Raw genomic sequence first — 18,107 nt, forward strand, 5'->3', positions numbered from 1 at the left:
AAATGGACGATGCTTTTTTTTTCAAAAAACAGCGACCCTTAGTTCTAAACCCTCCCATAATAGGATACACGCTTCCCATATCCACTTGCAAAGACCCATCATGATCTTACATGCCTCAATCAAGTTGCCTCCTACTCTTCTGAACTTCAGTGGACACAAGCCTAGACATTCCGACCAATCCTCATAAGGATTCTAGGAATAAAATTTCAATCCTGCCCATATCCCGAGACGATCTATCTGTGATTTAGATTTTTCAATCAGTAGAGGCAATCTCTCAGCATTTATCTTTAACAAGCCTCTCAATTTCTGCCAAACTTTCATGCTATTAGTTCCATACCACCCCCCGCTCCCAGCACCCCTTGGGTAGAAACAATTTCTCTCAACTTCCCTCCAATCTCAACAGGTTGATTCAATCAATGTGGCTGAGTAAAGGAAACAAGGGCACGGTGAACAATTGCTAATTTTGGACTGGGACTGGTGTTTCCTGATGAAGGGCTTTTGCCCGAAACCTCGATTTTCCTGCTCCTGGGATGCTGCCTGATCTTTTCCAGCACCACTCTAATCTTGACTCTGATCTCCAGCATCTGCAGTCCTCACTTTCACCTGGTACTAGAGAGAACTACTTTGCTTGTCACAGGGTACTGATGTACCTCAAGGGAACACAGGCGGGAGGAACAGATTGACGTGTGAAAATTATTGCAGTGTGAGGTAAAGGGAATATGAAATTCATTGGATGGAAGTGCAAAGCCAGCATTTGTTACCTGTCTTTAACTGCCCATGACTGATTGGTCCTTGAGAACATTTCAGAGGGTAAGAGTCTACATTATCTCTAGGGGTATGGAGTCACATGTAGGCCAGACCAGGGAAGGACAGCAGATTTCCTTCCCTAAAGGTCATTTGAGAACCACATGGCTTTTTTTTTAAAATGAGACTAACTTTTTTTCTAGATTTATTTTATTCACTCAGTGGATGTGCATGCCCCTGGCCGTGTCAACATTTATTACCAAGACGTATAGCTTTACATTGAGGGATAACAGATATAGGACAGATGACAGGTAGGTCCTTTACCCAGACAGTAGTAAGGGGATGGAATGCCCTGCCTGCAACAGTAATAGACTTGCCAACTTTAAGGGCATTTAAATGGTCATTAGATAAACATATGGATGATAATGGAATAGTGTAGATTAGATGGGCTTCAGATTGGTTTTACAGGTCGCACAACATCAAGGGTTGAAGGGCCTGTACTGCACTGTAATGTTCTATGTTCTAAGATGGTGGGAGTGAGCTGCCTTCTTAAACAGTTACAGTCCATGTGTTGTAGGTAGACCCATAATGCCATTAGGGAGGGAATTCTAGGTTCTTAATCCAGTGACAGTGAAATATTTCCAAATCAGGACGGCGAGTGGCTTGGAGGGGAACATGCATATGGTGATGCTCCTTGGTCATTCTCCTTGTTCACATAATGATGAGAGGTAACCTGACAAATTATGAGCATTCTGGGTAAGAGGCCAGAACCACAGGCACCGATGTAAAGTGATCAGGAAAGTACGTAAGGGAAATTTTGTTTTATTTCTTTTTACAGGTGATGGTTAGGATCTGAACATGTGGTAGAGGCAGATTTAATCAAGGCTTTCAAGAGCGATTTGGAGTGCACCTGAGGAGAAAAGATTAGTATTTTGTAGGGCTACAGGGAAGGGACGAGGAGTGAAATGGCCTCTTCCTGTCCTGTTACCATTTTGTGGCTCAGGTTTTGATGAAAGGTCATGAGCTGAATTATTAATTTTATTTCCTGCTCCACAGATGCTGCCAAGCTCGCTGAGCGATTCCTGTTTTTTTTATTACTTTCTTTGACTCTAATTCTAAGGCTGTGTTCATGGGTCCTAGTCTTCCCGCCTAATGGAAACAACTTCCCAGCATCCACTCTTTCTAAGCCATGCATTATCTTGTAAGTTTTTATTAGATCTTCCCCCAACCTTCTAAATCTAATGAATACAATCCCAGGATCCTCAGCCGTTCCTCGTATGTTAGACCTACCATTCCAGAGATCATCCATGTGAATCTCCGCTGGACACGCTCCAGTGCCAATATGTCCTTCCTGAGGTGTGAGGCCCAAAACTGGATACTGTATTCTAAATGGGGCCTAACTAGAGCTTTATAAAGTCTCAGAAGCACATCGCTGCTTTTACATTCCAACCCTCTTGACATAAATGACAATATTGCATTTGCTTTCTTAATCACGGACTCAACCTGCAAGTTAACCTTAGAGAATACTGGACTAGCACTCCCAGATCCCTTTGTACTTTGACTTTAGGAATTTCTGATCGTTTAGAAAATAGTCCATGGATGTTTTTTTTCCCCAAAGTGCAAAACCTCGCATTTGCTCACACTGAATTTCATCAGCCATTTCCTGGACCACTCTCCTAAACTGTCTAAATCTTTCTGCAGATTCCTCACCTCCTCAGTACTACCTGCCTGTCCACCTAACTTCGTATCATTGGCAAACTTCGCCAGAATGCCCCCAGTCCCTTCATCCAGAACATTAATATATTAAAGTGAACAGCTGCAGCCCCAACACTGAACCCTGCAGGACCCCACTTGTCACCGGCTGCCATTCCAAAAAAGAACTTTTTATCCCAACTCTCTGCCTTCTGTCAGACAGCAAATCCTCAATCCATCCCGGTAGCTCACTTCAAACACCATGAGCCCTCACCTTACTCAGCAGCCTCCCGAGTGGCACCTTATCAAAGGCCTTCTGGAAGTCTAGATAGATAAAATCCACAAGAGCCTCCTCTTTTCCAAAAGGCATGTGGCGTCAATGGCCTAGAGCTGTTTCTGATCAGTGAGCTAGCTGTACATACAGTTAGTAATATTCCTCAGCTAAAGATAGCAACTTGGAAAGAGAAGACAGAAAGGTGACCTGACAGAGGTCTCTATGCTTCTGGAAGGGCTTGACAGCAGAGATTTACACAGGGCAAAAACATCACTAATAAATCTAATCAGGAATCCGGGAGGAAGGCATTTACTCTGACAGAGGAGAGAAAGAGCGAGTGACCACCACACGAAGTTGTGGTGGTTGAGATGAATTGTATCGATACATTTAAGGAGAAGTTCATCAAACACATGAGGGGAGTAGATGTTAAGAGGATTATAAGGAAGAGGGAGTGGCAGGAGGCTCACGAACTAGAAACAGACCTGTTGCATTGGATGACTTGTAAGTTATACTGTAAACACCTATATAATTATGTAAAACACCCATCTCACTTTCATTTTAAATTCACCACAGCCACTCTACTTCATAATAAGCTCCACATTCCAACTAGTCTTTACATGAATACTGCTGAAAAATAGCAATTTGTTGAAGCTTTTTGTCTTGCACAAATCAGACCAATTTGCAGGAATGCTGATGTAAAAGGAAAATAATTTTTATACCGAGTTCAGGAGTATAACTATTCCCCTCCCCATATAATAGCATTTCTTGATAACTGTCCTGCTCAATGCTTTTCCCCCCCGGTAATACTCAAGTTCTGAAGTACCAGAGAACAATCCACCTCTGCAGGCAGATCCTTACCCTCTGGTTGTCCGAGCGGTCAGAATGAGTTGTAGCGCTTTTGCCTGAAGCCTCATGTGGTGGATGATTGCAATGTGTCTACTCTCCAGGCCGCTGTATAGAAACTCCAGCTTATATGTGTGTTCCAGAATCTGTAGGCAGAGAGAGACAGAGGGGAAGACTGGTGTAAAAGGTGTGGCTAAATAGATTTCAGTTTGATAGGGCAGCCTGTGAGGCTCTTAAACAGCTCGGGAATGGCTTCTGCATTTGTATAGCACCCTCTCACACCTAATACCTCAAAAACATTTCAAGTAACATACCACATTTGGAATAAATAATCTCAATTCCATGATGAAGCACAGCAGCTCTCGGTCACTGTTGGTTGCAGCTGAGTGGGTCTTGCTTCAGAGCCTCACTCCAGACTGGATGGGCACTGCCACGGCGTGAGGTGAGAGGGCAAACACTGCCAGTGGCATTGGCATAAAGGGGTGAACGAAGGCAGGGGTGTTTACTGTTGGTGGGGGAGAACAGGTTGTCATTGTTGGGGCTAATAATGATGGAAAAGGGAAGAGGTTGTTCAATATTGGAGTGAGATAGTAACTCCATTTAAATAAAGTGCAAGTCAATGATCTAAGACAGACTTTAATGGGCATGTTTAGTTTACACTGCAAGAAGGGGAGGGAGGACAAGGCTCCATTGGTATGTCACTTACCAGTCAGATTCCCAAACCTTCTTTCCATTGGATTCCTTGTTGGAGCCAAGGCCAAAATGTATAGAGACTCCAGTGTCAAATGGTAAGCCAACAGCTTAAATTGCAGTCAGCTGCTGACCAGAAAATCTTGAGCCAATTATTTTGAGATCTATTCGGTGGTTTTTTTTACAACAACAACTTACATTAATGTAGCACAAAACGTTGTCAAACAAACCTTGACCAAAATCTGTGTCAGTAAACTAGCATTCAGGAGCAGTGAGAGAAACAAGACAGAACTGGAGCTGTGATATGGGAGGGCCGCAGTGCTGGAAGAGGATACAGGAGTTCGGGAGGGATGAGGCCAGGGAGGGATGTAAACACATCATCAATGAATTTTAAGATCGATGCTAGCCAGTCTGTGAGCCAACATGGGTCAGTGAGCACAGTGATAATGGTCACACAGGGCTTGGTGCAAAACTCCTTCTTGCCTGTGACAAAAAGACAGCATACAATGTGCAGCTGACTCCAATCTGAAGGAACGGTGATATTCAGCAACAACTTGCTGAGCAAGTAACTTATCAGGAGAACAATGAGCTTGGAGTGTGAGGTACGCTCCAACTGCTCCCTCTAGTGATCACCTAAAGAACTGTCACCTATAACACAGCAGGGATATTGGGGCGGGATTAGACTATTTGTGCCTGCTCTGCCAGTCTCAAGGATCAAGGCTGATCCACATGAATTCACAATTCGATTTTACTGTGTCCCTGCCCCTGCCACCCCCATTAACACCCTTGACTCTCTTGTCCATCAAAAAAAAGCTATGTAACTCAAACAATGACACAGCCTCCACAGCTTTCTGGAAAAGAAACCTCCACAGGCGAACCACCTTTTGAGAAAATATTTCTCCTCACTTCCATCTCTTCTCATCAAGTTCTGGTCTCCCCCACAAAATGGAAACATTCGACTTGTTTACATTCTTTTGGGCCCCCTCAGGGTTTTATATGCAGGGCTGTCCCTTGGGGGGGGGGGGATGAGAGTCCCAGGGCAAATCACACCCAGTCTCACACTGCCACCGTGGGCAGCACGGTGGCACTGTGGTTAGCACTGCTGTCTCACAGCGCCAGAGACCCGGGTTCAATTCCCGCCTCAGGCGACTGTGTGGAGTTTGCACGTTCTCCCAGTGTCTGCGTGGGTTTCCTCCAGGTGCTCCGGTTTTCTCCCATTGTCCAAAGATGTGCAGGCCAGGTGAACTGGCCATGCTAAATTGCCCATAGTGTTAGGTAAGGGGTAAATGTAGGGGTATGGGTGGGTTACGCTTCGGCGGGTTGGTGTGGACTTGTTGGACCGAAGGGCCTGTTTCCACACTGTAATGTAATGTAATCTAATCTAATCAGTCTCCTGCTCCTCTGCTTTAGGCTCCTTAACCCCAGCTCAGACCACTGCCCTTCCAGCCCCAGGCAGACTGACTCAATGCTGACACTCCCCTTCTCTGTCTGTCCATCCACAGGCTGCTCATCTCCTGCATTTGCTGGACAGAAGCAATCTCTGATTCACAGTTTTGTTTACTGGAGTGAGCTTTCAATGCTTTCAAGGGTAGGTTCACTCCCTGGGCCCTGATGTATTTGAGCATTGGTGCACTGGATCCCAGGTGGGGCCTGGGAGACTCCCCCCAAAGAGCAAGACCCAGGTGCACACTCTGATTCGCCCCATTCTAGGGGCAGATCTGCTTCAACAAGACCTCCTTCTGTTCCTTTAGGCTGCATGCTGACTGAAGCCTGTCATCGCCACCTGATATCATTCACCCAACCTGTGCGTATGCTGACTCAGTACATGTGCTGCTTCTTCAAGTGTATGATTCATAAAACAAAGTGGCTTTTCAACCATCTCCACTCTGATATCCTTACAAAGTTCTTCAGCAGCTCATAGCTGCATTGCTCTCAACAAATCAGGCAGCCCTATCTAAGACCACAAGGCACAGGAGCAGAAATCTGCTCCATCGAATCTGCTCCACCATTCAAAGTAGACAGGCAGGAAACTGGAAGAACACAGCAAGCCAGGCAGCATTAGGTGGAGGAAAAATCGATGTAACCCTTCTTCAGGATGGGGGTGGCTATAGGGGGAGCTGCAGATAAAGGGAGTAGCAGGGGCAGGGTGGTGAAGTGATAAGTTTCTCAACGCCACTCTCCCGCTTTCTCCCTGTAACCCTTGATCCTCAAGAACCTATCTTAGGCTTAAATACACTCAGTGACCTGGCCTCCACAGATTCCATAGATTTACCACTCTCTGGCTGAAGAAGTTTCTCCTTACCTCCTTTCTAAAAGGGTCTTCCCTTTACTCTAAGGCTGTGCCCTCAGTTCTAGTCTCCCCTACAAATGGAAACATCTTCCCAACATCTACTCTGTCCAGGCCATTCAGTATTCTGTAAGTTTCAATTAGATGCCCCCTCATCCTTCTAAACTCCATTCAGTATAGATCCAGAGTTCTCAAACGTTTCTCATACGTTAAGCTTTTCATTACTGGGACCATTCGCGTGAACCTCCTCTGAAGACGCTCCACGGTCAGTATATCCTTCCTGAGATATGGGGCCCAAAACTGTGCACACAGTACTCCAAATGTGATCTGACCAGAGCCTTACACAGCCTCAGAAGTATATCGCTGCTTTTATATTCAAGTTCTCTCAAAATAATGCGATTATTGCATTTTCCTTCCTAACTAATGACTCAACCAGAAAGTTTATCTTGAGAGGATCCTGGATTAGAACTCCCAAGTCTCTTTGCACTTCAGACTTCTGAAGTTTCTCCCGTTGACAAAATAGTCAATGCCTCTATTCTTCCTACCAAAGTGCATGACCTCACACTTTCCCACGTTGTACTCCATCTGCCACCTCTTTGCCCAGTCTCCTCACCTGTCCAAATCCTTCAGCAGCCTCCTCGCCTCCTCAATGCTACCCATCCCTCCACCTACCTTTGTATCATCTGCAATTGAACGACATTCTAATGTGAAATCTGTCATTTGCACTGAGGGGTTGTGGACGACAAGGTGCAAGCGAAGGTGGGGGGTGGGGGGGGGGGGGGGAGGAGGGAAGGTAGTAACACAGAGGGGCAGGAGTGAATGAACCTTACCTGTTTCGCGGCAGCAGCTGCCATGGCATTCTGTTTGAGGTAGAGTGGGGCAGCTACGTTCCACAACTTTTCTTGAAGGGACTGTGGAGGGAGGAAAATGACATTTCCTTTCAGATTCTACTTCATTGTCACAGAATTCACACTTGCGCACAAACATGTATGATAGCTGCTTTCAGCAATAACATACATTTGCCTGAGTAGCACAAAACTGGAATCTTGCTGGATGGGATGTCGCTGAAGGTTCTCATCTCGCTCTCAACAGGACAAGTACAAGAATGCCAAATTTTATGTGATCTCTGAGTAAAAGCCTCTTCTCTCCAAGTGAGGAACTGGAGCATTAAGGAAACCCAGATTGTATTCTCAACTCCATCAAGAGTGGGAATATTGGAGATGTATAGGAAACAGGACGAGTCTAATCTGCCCTGAAAGGATGCTTCACCATTCAATTAGATCGTAGCTGATCTTTACCTTAACCCCACTACTAGCTTTGAGTTCACGACCCTTAATACATGCTCAAGAATAAGATCTATCAATCTCAGTTTTGAAATTTCCAGCTGACCGCCAGTCTCAGCAGCGTTCCAGCAGAGGGAGTTCCCAATTCCTATTACTGTACTCCTCGGGTGAGGTAGCACTTCCTGACATCACTCCTGAATAGGCACAGACTTGTTCAGGACTGTCTCTAGTGAGAGAGAGAGAGAGAGAGAGAAAGAAAGAAAGAGAGAGCGAGATCAAGAGCGAAAATATCCTATCAAATCCTTTCGTTATTCAAACCCTTCATTCCAATTGCCATTTAATCGTCTACACTCAACTGAGTATGAACAATCTTTTACCACTCTACTCACCCTTAGGAATACAAGAAAATGAGAAAAAGTTACAATTAAAACAGGTTATAAATGTTCAAAATCCCCAGATGAGGCCCTACAATACAATGGCAGTATACTGTCAAAAAGACTGACACGATCACAAGGCTTTGCACCTTGCACTCACCAGGACAAATGCAAGAATGCCAAGTTTCAAACAAACACAACTACTTATAATAGGTCAGAAAGGGTGCTGATTGGTTGGCAAGTTTACACTGATTGCATTCTACATGGTAACGCCTTGACCAAAGAGAGACTATAGGCTCCCCAAGCCATTGAGTAATTTAAAAAAAGTAGCAACACTCGAATGTACATCCTTGTACATATCTGACGTTAGAACAGTGCAATGATGGTGGACATTGGATGGAATCTTAAGGGTTTGAGCAACATGGGTGGGACCTGGCTCAGTGGTTAGCACTATTGTCTCACAGTGCCAAAGACCTGGGCTCGATTCCACCCTCGGGTGACTGTCTGTGTGGAGTTTGCACATTCTCCCCATGTCTGCGTGGATTTCTTCTGGGTGCTACTGGTTCCTCCCACAGTCCAAAGATGTGCAGGTTAGGTGAATTGGCCATGCAAAACTGCCCATAGTGTCCAGGAAATGTGTAGATTAGATATTTTACCCATGGAAAATGCAGAGTTAGGGTAGGGGGTGGATCTGGATGGTATGCTGTTTGAAGGGTCAGTGTGGACTCGATGGGTCAAATGGCACGCTTTCACACTTTAGAGATTCTATGACTCAGGATGGTCAGAGTCAGGATGTACACTCTAAGGGGTGGGGAGCTTACTGCCAAGCAGCTCACCATAAATCTTCATTCATTAAGGGAGATGAAAGTTGGTGACACAGCTGTTACTCTCTGTGGAAGTGCCCCAAGTCAATGAGTAGTCAGTGCAGGGGGCATGGTGATCTGGCAGTATTCGAGGATGGAGTGCGGGGTGACATTGCACAAAATAATGTGTCAGAGCATAAGCCTTGGTGGAAGGTGGATAAAGTAGCAGAATTAGAGAGAGTGTTGGGTGAGGAATCAGGCAGAAGATGGTGGCACTTTCCCTGACTGTGGAGAAGGTCACTGATCTTCTTCCTACAATGCTGGGCATTCCTCCAAATTGCTGGGACTGCTCTAAGCCAGGTGGCAACTGCAGAACATGGTGACATGGTCTCATGGCATTGCCTCCACTGCTGAGAGAAGTTAAGTCCTGTGCCAGCACCACCCACATCCAGATCACTGCCTACAAAGCAGGGCGAGGAGATCTTCCATGCCCAGGGCAAACAGGAGACACTGTGCAGGGCACCCCCAGACTGACAGTGCACACCTGGGTGGACAAGGGCTTTTTAAAAGTGATGCCAGTATAAGGGATACCAATTAATTCGAGGATATCAGGGTAGTGGCAAGACAAGGCTGGAATCGGATGTTATGGGTTTGATATGTCGATGCTCAGGTTTGGCAAGAAACTGAGAAAACTTGCTAGGCTTCGGGGTGAGAATCCTTGCAGAAGTATACTCTCATCGCTCATACTGAGCCAAAAAGTGCAAGATTCAGCCCATTGTCTCTGTAGTTTCCTCTGCAGATTAAGGTTCAAATCTCACCTTTAATACTCTTTTTAATCTACAGATTAATTCTGACTGAATTGGATAGCAGAACATTTTCAACAGGCCTCCTCCAGGTCTCAGTAATTAGATTACTTACAGTGTGGAAACAGGCCCTTCGGCCCAACAAGTCCACAGCGACCCGCCGAAGCACAACCCACCCAGACTCCTTCTCCTACATTTATTCCTTCACCTAACACTACAGGCAATTTAGCATGGCCAATTCACCCGAGCTGCACATTTTTGGACTGCGGGAGGAAACCAGAGCACCCGGAGGAAACCCATGCAAACTCCACAGTCAGTTGCCTGAGGCGGGAATTGAACCTGGGTCTCTGGCGCTGTGAGGCAGCAGTGCTAACCACTGTGCCACCGTGCCGGTCCTGCTCAAAGCCCAATGTTACCTCAGTGAATCCTCCAAATTACAGGGCGACACTCATATCCGTGGAATCATTTTCCCCGGTTTCAGTTACCCTCGGATTACCATGCCCCGAACATATTATAGGGGACCGGGCGGTTGCTGGGAAGGTTTGTGCCCCATTGAAATCAATGGGTTTGCTCTTATTCGCGGTTTCGGGCTTCCGCGGTAGGTCCTTGAACACATTCCTATACTATAGTCATATAGTACAGCAAGGAAACAGACCTTTCGGTTCAACACGTCCATGCCAACCAGATATCCTAATTTAATCTAGTCCCATTTGGCTCATATCCCTCTAAACCCTTCCTATTCAAGTTTGAGACAATAATGACCAAGGAGGATTTATTCCACATTTCCCAGCACTTTGGCTGCACCTACACCAGATGAACCACAGTACTTTGAGAAGGTGATTCACAACCATCTTCTCAGGGTAAGCAGAAATGGCAATGAACATCCTCTCCATATCCACACTGATAGAAGACTTTCAGATTATCTCTTAGTCTGCATCCTTTGGTTACTGATCCTCCTGTTAATGGAAACAGATGCCCCCTATTTGTCTACCGTCTCCCTACCAGTTATCCACTGAATTTTTACTAAATGGTTCACTTTGAAGGTCAGTGGGTAGTAAGGTGGAGTTACAATAAAGCAGCATTTTGAACACTGCACATACACTCACCTTCATGAGGAGGAGCTGGCATTCCAGGTAGGTGGCAGAGAACTCTGCTATCCCCGCCAGCTCTGGCTGTAGCTCTCCGAGTCTCTGTAGGTCACTGTTTAAGATTTAAAAAAAGGGAGCATTACTTACACAGTCTCAATGGAATCAATAAAGTCCTGCTCTGAACTTTAACCTTTAGCCACTTTTGCTGGTGGCATTGAGAGTATCCTCAGCAAAGGCCACTAAAACCATTCATCCCTGAAGAAGGCTGTTTGACCCACTATACGTGTGCCAGCTCTTTGAAGGGCTGACCAATTAATCCCTCTCTTGTGCTTTCTGCAAAGCCCTGCAGTTTCCCTTTTTTGAATACTTACAAGAGTCCTTTTTGAAATTTATGATCGAACTTGCTTCCATCGTCCTTTCTGGCAGCACATTCAGATCACACTTAGTGCATAAAATGCCTCTTAATATCCTGCAACTTCTTTTAAAAATTAACTTGGACCTGTGTCCTCTGGTTACTGATCCTTTCAGCAATGCTGAAGTTTCTCTGTATTTATCCTTAATAATTCTGAGCAACTCAATCAAATCTTCACTCCTTTCACATCGTTTGTGCTTTGTCCAACCATCTCAGCCTCTTCATCTAACTGAAGTCCCTCAACTTAGGCTCTGTTCCACCAAATCTCTGAACATTCACATCCTTCCTGCAGTGTGGCAGAGATTGTAAATCTGAGCTAATTTGCAGGCTTTTCTTAATTTTCATCTTTCACGAGATCTCAGAATCCCTGGCAGGGCCAGGATTTGCTGTCCATCCTTAAAAATGTATACACCAATTGTTGTATTATCACAGGTCTAGCAATCCACAGGTCCTGAGGTCATGGGTTCAAAACACACAACAGCAGCTGTTGGGATTTGAATTCAATAAATAAATCTGAAATTGAAAAGTAGTTGCAGTGAAGATGACCATGGAACTATTATCAATTACCATATCATCTGGTTCATTAAGGAAAGTCAGCATGGCTTTGAGTGAGGGAAATCATGTCTCAAACTTGATTTGAGATTTTTGAGGAAGTAACCAAAAAGATTGATGAGGGCAGAGCAGTAGGCACTGTTTATATGGACCGTAGTAAAGCCCTTGACAAGGTTCCACATGGTAGATTAATTACTCAAGTTTGATCACATGGGAGTCAGGGTGAGTTTACCAACTGGGTACAAAATTGGCTTGACACTAGAGAGAGTGCAATGGTGGAGGGTTGTTTTTCAGACTGGAGGCCTGTGACCAGCGGTGTTCCACAGGGATCAGTGCTAGGTCCACACAAACAATTTGAATGAGAATACAGAAGGCATGGTTAGTAAGTTTGCACACGACACCAAAATTGGTGGCATAGTAGAAGTTTATTTAAGATAACAAAGGGATCTTGATCAATTGGGTCAATGAGCTAAGGCATGGTAAATGAGATAAATGCAAGGTATTGCATTTTGGTAAAACAAACAAGGTCAGGACTTTCACAACTAATGGTAGGGCCCTGGCTACTGTTGTAGAAACCTAGGGAGTTTAAGTACATAATTTTCGGAAATTTGCATCACAGATAGACAGTGTGATTAAGAAGGCATTTAGCACGCTTGCCTTCATTGCTCAGACTTTGAGTATACAAATTGGGACATCATTTTGAGATTGCACAGGATGTAGGTGAGGCCTCTTTTGGAGTAGTGTGCAATTCTGTTCACCCTGCTATAGGAAAGAGATTATTAAATTGAAGATGGCTCAGCAAAGATTTACCAGGATGTTGCCAGGAATGGAGGGTTTGAGTTATAAGGAGAGGTGGGATCGCCTGGGACTTTTTCATGAGCATAGGGAAGTTGAGGCGTAACCTTAGAGCTTTTATAAAATCATGAGGGGCATAGGTAAGGTGAATGGTGAGGGTATTTTCCCATGTTGAGGGAATGTAAAACTAGGGGGCATGTTTTTAAGTTGACAGGAGAAAGTTTTAAAAAAAGGACATGAAGGATAACTTTTTTTAAAACAGAGTGGTTCATGTGTGGAATGAACTGCCAGAGAAAGTGGTGGATACAGATGCAACATTTACAAGACATTTGGATAAGTGCATGAATAAGAAAGGTTTGGAGGGATGTGGGCCAAATTCAGGCAGGTGGGACTAGTTTAGTTTGGGTACATGGTTGGCATGGACTGCTTGGATTGAAGGGTCTGTCTCCATGTTGTATGACTCTGAATCTATTAATGTCTTTTCAGGAAGGAAATCTGTCATCCTTACCTGGTGTGATCCAGGTGACTCAAGATCTACATAAAAGGTTGGCTTTTATCTACCTTCTGAAAGGACCTGAAAGATCGATTAGTTCGGGGGCAATTAGGAATGGAAAACAAAAATTGACCCTGCCAGTGACACTCACCGCCAATGTCTTACCAGCCCACAAAGCTGCCTCCCCATTAGGGAGAGACAATTGGCAGTGGCTCATCCTGAGGGTCACCACACCTCAGGCAAAGGGAGAGGTTGAGAAGGTGAATCCTTCTTGGTAACCACAACCAGTACAGGAATTGAACCCACACTCTAGGCATCACAGTGCACATTTACTCAGTTGGCTGGATGGCTGGCTTGCAATGCAGCAACATTCACATCCCATGAAAAGGCACGGTGTTCTCAGTTTTATTAATAGAGGCAAACAGTACAAGAGTAGTAAAGTTGAATTTGTACAAGAGGGGGTTCCAGGAACGAGAAACTTCAGTTATGAGGAGAGGTGGAAGAAGTTGAGACTATTCTCTTTGGAAAGAAGGCTGAGAGGAGACTTGAGAGAAGTTTGCAAAATCATGAGTGGGCTGGGCAGAGTCAACAGGGAGAAACTGTTCCCACTCAAAAGAAAAATAAAATAATGGGACATCGATTTAAAGGGATGGGCAAATGAAGCAAGGGTGTTAAGAAATATCTTTTGTCACACAGCGAGCAGTTAGGGAATGGGATACACAGGGAAGCAAGTTCAACTGAAGCATGTCGAAAGGTTTTTTTGCTCATCCATGGGATGTGGGCATCACTGGCTAGACCAGCATTAACTGCCCATTTCTGAATGCCCAGAGGATAGTCAAGAGCCAATCACATAGCTGCAGGTCTGAAGTCACATATAAGCTAGACCAAGGAAGTGAACCAGAACAGTTTCTCCAACAATGGTTTCATGGTCATCAACAGAATTTTAATTTCAGATCTTTTCTGTCGCTGTCAAGGTGGGATTCAAACCCAGTTCCCCAAGAATCACTGGATTAAATAATTAGATTATATCACAGGGCCATCATTTCCCCACCGGATGGTTATTTGGATGGAAATGGTAAGCAGGAATATGGGGAAAAGACAGGAGATTGACACTCGGGGACAGAACCAATACAGACAACGGGCCGAATGCCCTCCTTCTGCACTGTAACAATGCTATGATTTTGTGACGTTAAAACAATGATGTGACCCAATTGTATAAATAAAACATCATGCAATGTCATCACTGGAAATTCACACCGAATTGTTAACTTTAAAAGATCCTGCGCTCCCTGGGTGTCTAGATGTTGGATACTCTGAACTCGGTCAAGGCTTTGCTGCACAAACTGTCGGGATGAGTCTTCGCTTAACTCTACGCTTGTAGAATCTGAGACAGAGACCATCTTCCTGCCCGGCAACTGCAAAAGAAAAATATAGCTCAGTGATTGGCGATGTTTCAGAGTCTGGGTCAAGCATTGAGAAACTGGAACATCTCATGTACATTTCACTGCAACATTATTTTTGCACAACGCTCATAGTAAATGATCCAGCCTGCTGGCACAGGAAGTTGTGATCACTGTATTTGCATTTATTGTTTCCGGGGTCTAGGTTAGATTAGATTAGATTCCCTACAGTGTGGAAACAGGCCCTTCGGCCCAACCAGTCCACACCGACCCTCCGAAGAGTAACCCACCCAGACCCTTTTCCCTCTGACTAATGCATCTAACACTATGGGCAACTTAGCATAGCCAATTCACCTGAACTGCACATCTTTGGACTGTGGGAGGAAACCGGAGCACCCGGAGGAAACCCACGCAGACACAGGGAGAATGTGCAAACTCCACACAGACAGTCACCCGAGGCTGGAATCGAACCTGGGACCCTGGTGCTGTGAGGCAACTTGTTGTCAGGTTATCTACATGCTCAAACTCCTTTGTTTAAAATTCATAGCTATATAAGTGAGCTAAGCCTTTCAGATGGCATTTAACAATCAAACATGTTGCGGTGGGCCTGGATTCACATGCAGGCCAGGCTTTCTTCATTAATGGACATAATGAATGGTCAAACAAATGGATTTTACAATAGTTGATATATGTTTGCTATTCGGCTGGCTTTTAATTCAAGATTTCCTTCCTAAGTTCAAATTTCACCATTTGCCTTAACGGAACTCAAATCCGTGTTCCCAGAACATGAGCCTGAGGCTCTGGGTTACATGTCTGATGACATTACCACTTGCCCCATGTTGTAGTAAGAAGCAAATTTGGTTTATTAATGTCTAAATATTAATCTTTTATCAATGTCTATTGGGGAAGGAAACCTGCTGCCTTACCCAGTCTGGACCTATTTGCAGCTTCAGTTCCACACCAACTTGCTCAACTCTGAACTGGTCTTTGAGGCAGCCCACTGACAAAACACAGTTGTTGATGTCTACTCTCCATCCTCTCAAGGTCAATAGGGATGGCCAATAAATTCCATCTTGCAAGCATATTCCTAGTACAAATATTGACAGAATGTTCAAATATCTCAAGGTCCTTTCCTGCACTCTTCTCCAGCGTAAACATTTCTAATTTCATTCAAATTCTGCCTTCTTCACGTACCTATTTCAGTGTCTGTTAAACTGCACTCCACAGTGCCCTGACAGCCCATACCCCAGGTCTTCTGTGCTCTACAATTTGAACTGGAAAATCTTTCTAACTGCCTCCTGTCTTACACGTACCTGTAATGGTGGCACCAGGTGAGAGAGGCTATCCCGCAGGTAGGCATAATGTCGGAATGTGTGATCAGAGAAGAGTGCTGACATGGTAGGGCAGGTTTTGGCAGCATTGAATACCAGGACCAGCACAGCAATATCTGGTACAATAGGGAGTTAAGGAAACTCAGGATGACCTTTGTAAACTGCACAGACTCCAGAGACAACAGACCCACCCAGACATGTATTCACTCACACACACTATAATACAAAGCATCATTACCACCTTCATTCATTTTATAAAAACAGATCTAAAGAAAAGTTAATGTTATAAAATGAATACTTCACATAATTTTGGATTACCTTCCTGATTTGAACAGGAGACCCCAGGGTGTCTGGGTCAACAGGCCACTACCTTCTTTTGGAAGGGGAGTACGGTGTACAGCTATGGGCTCCACATTATAGGAAAATTGTGGATGCATTGGAGAGAGTGCAGAAGAAATTTACATAAATGGTTCCAGGAATGAGAAACTTCAGTGTTGAGGAGAGATGAAGACGTTAGGCCAGTTTTCCTTGGAGAAAAGCAACTGAGAGATATTTTTTAAAAATTCACATATGGGACATGGGCCTTGCTGGCTGGGCAGCGTTTATTGCCTGTCCCTAGTTGCCTCTGAACTGAGTGGCTTGCTAGGCCACTTCAAAGGCAGCTAAGAATCAACCACATTGTTGTGAGATCAGGACTCTTCTGTTAGTCAGACAGGTAAGGATGGCAGTTTCCTCCTCTAAAGGGCACTAATGAACCAGATGGTTTGTTTCTGACAATTGACAATGGTCTCATGGTCATCCATAGATTTTTAATTCCAGATTATTATCAAATTGAAATTCCACCATCTGCTGCGGCAGGATTTGAACCCAGGTCTCCCAAACATTAGCTGAGTTTCTGGATTAATAATCTAGAGATAATAGCAGTAGGCCATTGCCCTTGAGTGGATAAGGAGAAAATGGCCTGGCTCTCCCATAAAAGGAAAAAGAAACAGATTTAATGTGATTTGCAAAAGCAGCAAATGTGATGCGCGAATGTTTTTTACACAGCGAGTAGTTAGGGTATGGAAATGTGTGGGAGGCAGGTTGAATTGAAGCATTCAGGAAGATTCTCCAGCTTTTCTTTCAGCAATAAATTCAGGATAAATTCAGCAATTTCGCTTTCCATTCTAAACTTTAAACTTTTGAATCACATCCTAATACTTTATAGCAAAATGATTTTTCCCTACCAACATGCAGTCTCACAAATGACCCATTTGAGGAAAAGTGAAAACTTTTGTTCAGAGAGATAGAACATATCCATCTGTAATCAATCAGCATTAAAAAAAAGTCAGATACATGCTGGGTCATCCATGTCTGGTTCTGGCGTGTCGAAGTATGGGTGTGTGCTGAGCAACTCTGGGACCAGTGGCAACACCAGAGTGGGATGCCTGCTTCCCAGGTACTTGAGACACCTACGAGGAAAAGAATATTCAATTATGAAAATTTCTGTGTATACAGTGCTGCATAAAGAACATCACCATTGCAAAATCTCAGCCCCACCCAAAGCTGCTTGGAGGGGAACTTGCAGGAGGTGGCGTTCCAATAGGAACGCAGGACCTTGAAGCAGAAATAGGCCATCAACAATGGAAGATTCAATAGAAACTTTCAAAAGGAGAACTGGATGAATATTTAGCAGAGAAAAATTTGTATGTCTACTGGCAAAGAACAGGCAGGTGAAGGGCCAGTCATGATGAGCAATGCTTCACACAGTCTTTGTTAACTTGCTAACCAAATAGCATCCTTTTCTCCTGCAGTATAAATTGTTATCATCAGAAATATGGCATGCTTATCCTGATGAATGTAAAATAAATGATAACCTGTCTCACTTTTCACCACAAATGCAAGAATGAGAAGTGGCCATGTAGCCCCCAAACTCCCCTGCCTTTCATTAATAGTAGCTGATCTGTGTCAATGTCCAGCTCACTTTTGCAAGTTAAAAATGATTCTGACTTCACCTCCCTTGTTATTTATTCCGTCACAGGATGACTGGTTAGGTTCAATATTTATTGCCCATCCCTAATTGCCCGGAGGGCAGTTAAAAGTCAACTACATTGCTGTGGGTCTGGAGTCACATGTAGGTCAGACCAGGTAAGGAGGCAGTTTCCTTCCCTAAAGGACATTAGTGAACCAGATAGATTTTTAACCACAATTGACAATGGATTTGTGGTCATCATTAGACTCTTAATTCCAGATTTTTGTTTTTT

At 44.3% G+C, this 18,107-nt stretch overlaps 1 protein-coding gene across 1 annotated transcript in view; it reads right to left on the bottom strand.

Moving 5' to 3' along the window:
• The window catches only part of ints4 (integrator complex subunit 4), a 59,763-nt gene that overhangs the window by 13,729 nt on the left and 27,927 nt on the right, over positions 1-18,107 (bottom strand). Inside the window, exons 13-18 of the mRNA XM_043692496.2 lie at positions 17,200-17,315; positions 15,847-15,980; positions 14,391-14,548; positions 10,900-10,993; positions 7,361-7,441; positions 3,569-3,699 (exon numbers count right to left, since the gene is read on the bottom strand). Coding sequence (XP_043548431.1) covers positions 3,569-3,699; positions 7,361-7,441; positions 10,900-10,993; positions 14,391-14,548; positions 15,847-15,980; positions 17,200-17,315 — 714 coding nt within the window. The remainder of the gene's footprint in view (positions 1-3,568; positions 3,700-7,360; positions 7,442-10,899; positions 10,994-14,390; positions 14,549-15,846; positions 15,981-17,199; positions 17,316-18,107) is intronic.

This window comes from Chiloscyllium plagiosum, unplaced genomic scaffold (assembly GCF_037043375.1).
Source record: "Chiloscyllium plagiosum isolate Xiang-an unplaced genomic scaffold, Cpla_swu_hap1 HiC_scaffold_6, whole genome shotgun sequence".
In the NCBI taxonomy this organism is placed as follows: Eukaryota; Metazoa; Chordata; class Chondrichthyes; order Orectolobiformes; family Hemiscylliidae; genus Chiloscyllium; species Chiloscyllium plagiosum.